General features: G+C 45.4%; 1 protein-coding gene across 1 annotated transcript; it reads right to left on the bottom strand.

The window, feature by feature from the left end:
* Positions 1–988: 988 nt before the first annotated feature.
* LOC139000627 (cyclin-Q-like) lies at positions 989–1,741 on the bottom strand. The gene has a single exon (XM_070402768.1). It carries the CDS (start codon positions 1,739–1,741, stop codon positions 989–991), a length of 753 nt encoding a protein of 250 aa, XP_070258869.1.
* Between the last annotated feature and the right edge of the window lie 3,344 nt (positions 1,742–5,085).

The following is a 5,085-nucleotide window of genomic DNA, read 5'->3' as shown; positions in this document are numbered from 1 at the left end:
TGTCTGGGATGATTACTGGTTTTGAGCATGTTTTCATGTGTCTCTTGGCTTTCTGTATGTCCACTTTCAAAAAGTGTCTTAGTCCTATGCCCATTTTTTTTTATTGGAATGTTGATCTTCCTTTTGTTTAATTGGATGAGTTCAGTATAAATTTTGGAGAATAGGTCCTTATCGGATATAACATAGGCACATATCTTCTCCCTGGCAGGGGACTTCCTTGTTTTGTTGTTGTTGTTATATCTGTTGGCTTCTTCTTCTCTGCAGAAGCTTTTTGATTTGACGTAGTACCATTTGTTTATTTTCTCCTCAGTTTTCATTGCCCTAGGAGCTGTTTCAGTAAAGATATTGCAGGGACATATGCCTGATATTTTGCTGCCTATGTATTCTCCTAAGATTTTCATGGTTACCCACTCACCGTTAAGTCCTTTATTCATTTCCAGTTTATATTTGTGTATGGTGTAAGTTGGTGGTCTAGATTAATTTTTTTGCATGTATCTGTGCTATTTATCCAACACCAATTATTATTATATGTTTATTTTGGCTTTGTAATATCTCTCATTAAGCAAACTAAAATTTCCTCCATGTTAAATCATTCATACTTTCTCTAAATCTGGCCTTTAAAAAAATCCCGTGGGGTACAGTCCCATCCGTTCTTTGATTTTCCTTCCGCTGATCCCAAAGCTCCGCTGCAGTCTGCGTCCTTTCAAAGCACAAAAGCAGACCAGGACACCTCAGAGCCGCCCGCAGCAAGGTCCTGCCCGCAGGAGGTGCAGCTCCCATCGCCCTCTGGACCATGGCTGCCGGGTCAGTCAAAGCCTGAGAATCAACGTGGCAGCATGTCATCGCCTTCAGAGGCCCATCTCCAGCAGCACAAAACCAGTCCTCCCAGCCAGCGCTCTGGGGACCTGCCCTCACGGCGATGTGGTGGCGCCTTCTGCTGGCAGCCGAGCGTCCCAGGCATCTCTTTGGACAGGCCTGGGCCAGGGCCTTAGGGCATCTCTGTATCCATGGTATAAATCCCACTGAGATCAGACACAATGTCATCAATGATTGGCTTGGACAGGTCGTCACTAAACACCTGCCACCAAGGCTTCTCGGCCTCGGCCTCGGCGGGCACCTCGACCCCATAGACCTGCAGGGGCAGGTGGAGCACCGCCAGCGCTATGTGCTGAGCCTGGAACCAGAGGCACAGCCCCCCGCGGTAGCTGTCCCGCAGCAGGGCCCAGGCAGTGACGGAGATGGGGGTCCGTTGCCAGCTGTAAGGAGTCAGCCAGTTCTTGAGAGAAATCAGGTAGTGGAGCAGGTACCTGTGTGGGTGCTCAAAGGAGACTTGGAAGCGCAGTACCCGCAGCACAAGGAGCTCGCACTGCGCAATGCTGTCCCGGATCACCCAGAACCCGGAGTCCAGCTCCAAGGGCTCGCTGCCCGGGTGGAAGTACCTGTTGGACACGTTGATGATGTCACGGGTTCGCAGGGGCTGTTCTTCCACTTTGCCAGCCAAGTAAAGGGCAGACATGGCGACCAAGTAGGGGTCATAGGCGTCCACGTTGATCTCGCAGAAGAACTTGTGGTAAATGGCACAGGCGGTGGCGACGGGAATGGACTGCATCCCTAGCTTGACACCTGCCTCCATGATGAAGCTTGTCACACGGAAGTGCACCCTCGCCTGGGGTGCGGGCCACCCCTTGGCGCCGGGCGCCGTGTCCTCCTCTTTGCAGCTGTCCAGGGGAAGGTCCTCCATGGGGATTAGCCTGGAGGCCCCAGACCACAGTGGCCAGAAGGGCAGGAGTCCTCAGGGCGTGGCCGGCGCCAGCTGGGTCCTAGTGCCCTGTGCAGCAGCCCTGCCCTGCCCTGTCCCGCCCCACCCAGCCCAGCACCAACCCGCCCCACCTGCCTCGCCCCGCCTGGGCTTGACCACCGCCCTGGTTCCAACACCAATTATTGAAGAGACTGTATGACTCCATTCTATGCTTTTGCCTCCTTTGTCAAATATTAATTGGGCGTTATGGTTAGGGTCGACTTCTATGTTCTCTGTTCTGTCCCATTGGGCTATATGTCTGTTTTAGTGCCAGTAACAGGCAGTTTTGAGAATGGTCGCTTGGTAATATAGCTTGATATCTGATGTTGTGATCCCTCCAACTTTGCTCTTCTTTGTCCAGATTGCTGGAACTATTTGGGGCTATTTTTTTTTTTTTCATTCCATAGGCATTTTTTGAATCTTTGTCCTAGGTTTTGGGCTATGCCATTGATATTTTAATGGGGAATACATTAACACTGTAGATTGCTTTGGGTGGTATGAACATTTTAATGATGTTGCTTATACCAATCCATGAATATGCTATGTTCTTCTATTTGCTTTAGTCTTCCTCTATCACTTTTTCAATTTCCTGTAGTTTCCCATGAACAGGTCTTTTACCTCCTTAGTTAAGTTTATTCCCAGGTATCTTAATTCTTTGTTGCACTGGTAAATGGGATTTTTTTTTTACTTTTAGTTTCTCTTTCTGTGAGTTCATTATTGGTGTATCAAAAAGCCATAGAATTCTGGGTGTTAATTTTGTACCCTGCTACATTGCCAAATTCATTCATTAAATCTCCTAGTTTTTTTGATGGAGTCTTTAGGAGTTTTTGTGGACAGTACCATGCCATCTGCGAATAATGACAGTTTAACTTCTTCTTTTCCACTTAGCATGCCTTGTTTGACTTCTTCTTGTCTGATTGCATTGGCTAGCACTACCAGTACTCTGTCGAACAGAAGTGGTGAGAGTGGGCATCCCTGTCTTGTCCCTGTTCTTAGAGTAATAGTTTTTGCCCATTGAGTATGATGTTGTCTGTAGGTTTGTCATATAAGGCCTATATTATGTTGAGGTATGATCCCTCTACGGCCAGTTTGCTTAGAGTTTTTCTCAAAATTGGGTGTTGGATTTTGTCAAATGCTTTTCCTGCACCAATTGATATGAATATCTCTCAATTTGTTTATGTGATGCATCGCATTTATTGATTTCTGGATGTTGTCCCATCCTACTTCCCGAGAATATATCCGCTTTGTCATGGTGTATGCTCATGCCAATGTCATGTTGCATCCGATTTGTAAGAGTTTTGTTGAGGATTGTAACATCTATGTTCATCAGAGATATATTGGCCTACATTTTTCTTTCTTTGTCTTTTCTTTATCTGGTTTTGTGATTAGAGTAATGCTGGCTTCATAGAAAGCGTTTGGAAATGGTACTTCCTTTGAATTTTATGGAATAGTCTGAGAAGAAGGTTTTACTCCCTGTGAAACTATCTAGCCCAGGCTTTTGTTTGCTACAAGTTTTTTTGTGTGACTGCTTGAATTTCCTGAGTAGTTATTGGGCTAGTCCTATGTTTTATTCTTCCTAATTGACGTTAGGAAGATTGTATTTTTCTAGGAATATGTCCATTTCTTCATGGTTGATCAGTTTGTTGGAGTAGAGTTGTCCATAGTAATTATTTACAATCCTTTTTTATCTGTTGGGTCTTTTGCTATTTTGCCTAGTTCATTTATGATTTTGTTTATTTGGGTTCTGTTGGTGAGCCTAGCTAGAGTTTAATCAATCTGGTTTATCCTTTCAAAGAAATAGCTCATGTCTTTATTAATCTTTTGTGGGGTTGTTGGTCTCTATGTCATTTATTTCTGCTGTGATCTTCATTATTTCCTTCCTGCTGCTCAGTTTTGGCTTTGCTTGTTGCTCTCTCTAACTTTTTCAGTTGTGGGGCTTAGATAATTTGTTAACTGTTTTTCTTGTTCTTTGAGTTAGGCCTGTAATGCTATGAAGTTCCCTCTAAGGACTACTTTCAGTGTGTCCCATAGATTTTGGAGTTTTATTTTTAATTGTCATTTATTTCCACGATGAATTTAATTTCTTCTTTAATCTCTTTGGTAATCCAGTCATCTATCTTTGTACATAAAAGCCCTGTGACCAGAAAGGCAGAATGACCAGAATGGCTGGTGGCTATGACTTGCATTGCGGCAGCCAACCAGCCTTATCTGGGCCCCAATAGGCCATATCCCTGACCAGCCTGGCCTCCCATCTGCCCCCAACTCCCTATGGGGGGCGGGGCTGATAAGCAAACCACCCACGGCCTTCCCCCTTGTCAGCCACACCTCCGATATGCGCTAACACCCAGATTGGAGGCATGGCCTTCTGGTTAAGTGTTAATGGTCACTAATCCCTGCCAGCCTGGCCCCATGTGCCCCCATCTGGGGACGTCGACCGGACTGCTTCCCTGCAAAAATTCATACCCTGGGCCTGCATTTATTTAATAAAGGACTACTTACCCTCCAAGTATTTGGATTTTGTTATATTTTATTGTAGTTTATTTGTAATACTAGAGGCCCAGTGAATGAACTTTGTACACCTGGCAGAGTCCCTCATCCTCTGGCAGTCTGGGAGCCCTCAGGAGATGTCCGAATGATGGCTTAGGCTTAATCCTGGTTGCCAAACATTCTGAGCGCTGCTGTGGAGGTTGGAGAGGTTCCTGCCACTGCTGCTCCACTTGCCAGTCGTCAGCCCAGTCCGGCTGAGTGGCGCTCCCCTTGTGGGAACTCACTGACCACCAAGGGCAGCTCTTGCATTGCGAGTCTACCCCCTGGGTGTCAGAGCACTTCATAGCAATTGGTCTTATCTCTTTTTTATGACCTTTACTTTGAGATTTATTTTTTCTTTTATTTTTAAGTTGTTTTATTGTTTAAAGTATTACAAAGAGTATTACACATGTCTCCTTTTTTTCCCGCCCTGGACAATCCCCTGGCCTCCCCTACCCCCCAGTGTCTTATGTGCATTGGTCATGCTTATATGCATGCATACAAGTCTTTGGTTCATTTCTTAACCCTCCCCTCCTAACCCCCAACCCTTACTGGCCTTCCCCCTATAGTTTGACAGTCTGTTCCAGGCTGCTCTGCCTCTGTATCTATTTGTGTTCATAAATTGATAATGGTCCTTGTTATCCATAAATGAGTGAGATCATGTGGCATTTTTCCTTCATTGACTGGCTTATTTCATTAGCATAATGCTCTCCAGTCCCATCCATGCTGTTGCAAATGGCAAGAATTCCTTATTTTTTACA

This window comes from Myotis yumanensis, unplaced genomic scaffold, assembly GCF_028538775.1.
Source record: "Myotis yumanensis isolate MYYU_CA2020_CCGP unplaced genomic scaffold, mMyoYum1.0.hap1 SCAF_24, whole genome shotgun sequence".
NCBI lineage: Eukaryota > Metazoa > Chordata > Mammalia > Chiroptera > Vespertilionidae > Myotis > Myotis yumanensis.
Note: the sequence above shows the minus strand (reverse complement) of the source record. Positions and strands in the feature narration are given on the sequence as shown.

Coding starts and splice junctions, on each gene's coding strand:
- LOC139000627 (XM_070402768.1), bottom strand. CDS start 1,741: ATGGAGGACCTTCCCCTGGACAGCTGCAAAGAGGAGGACACGGCGCCC.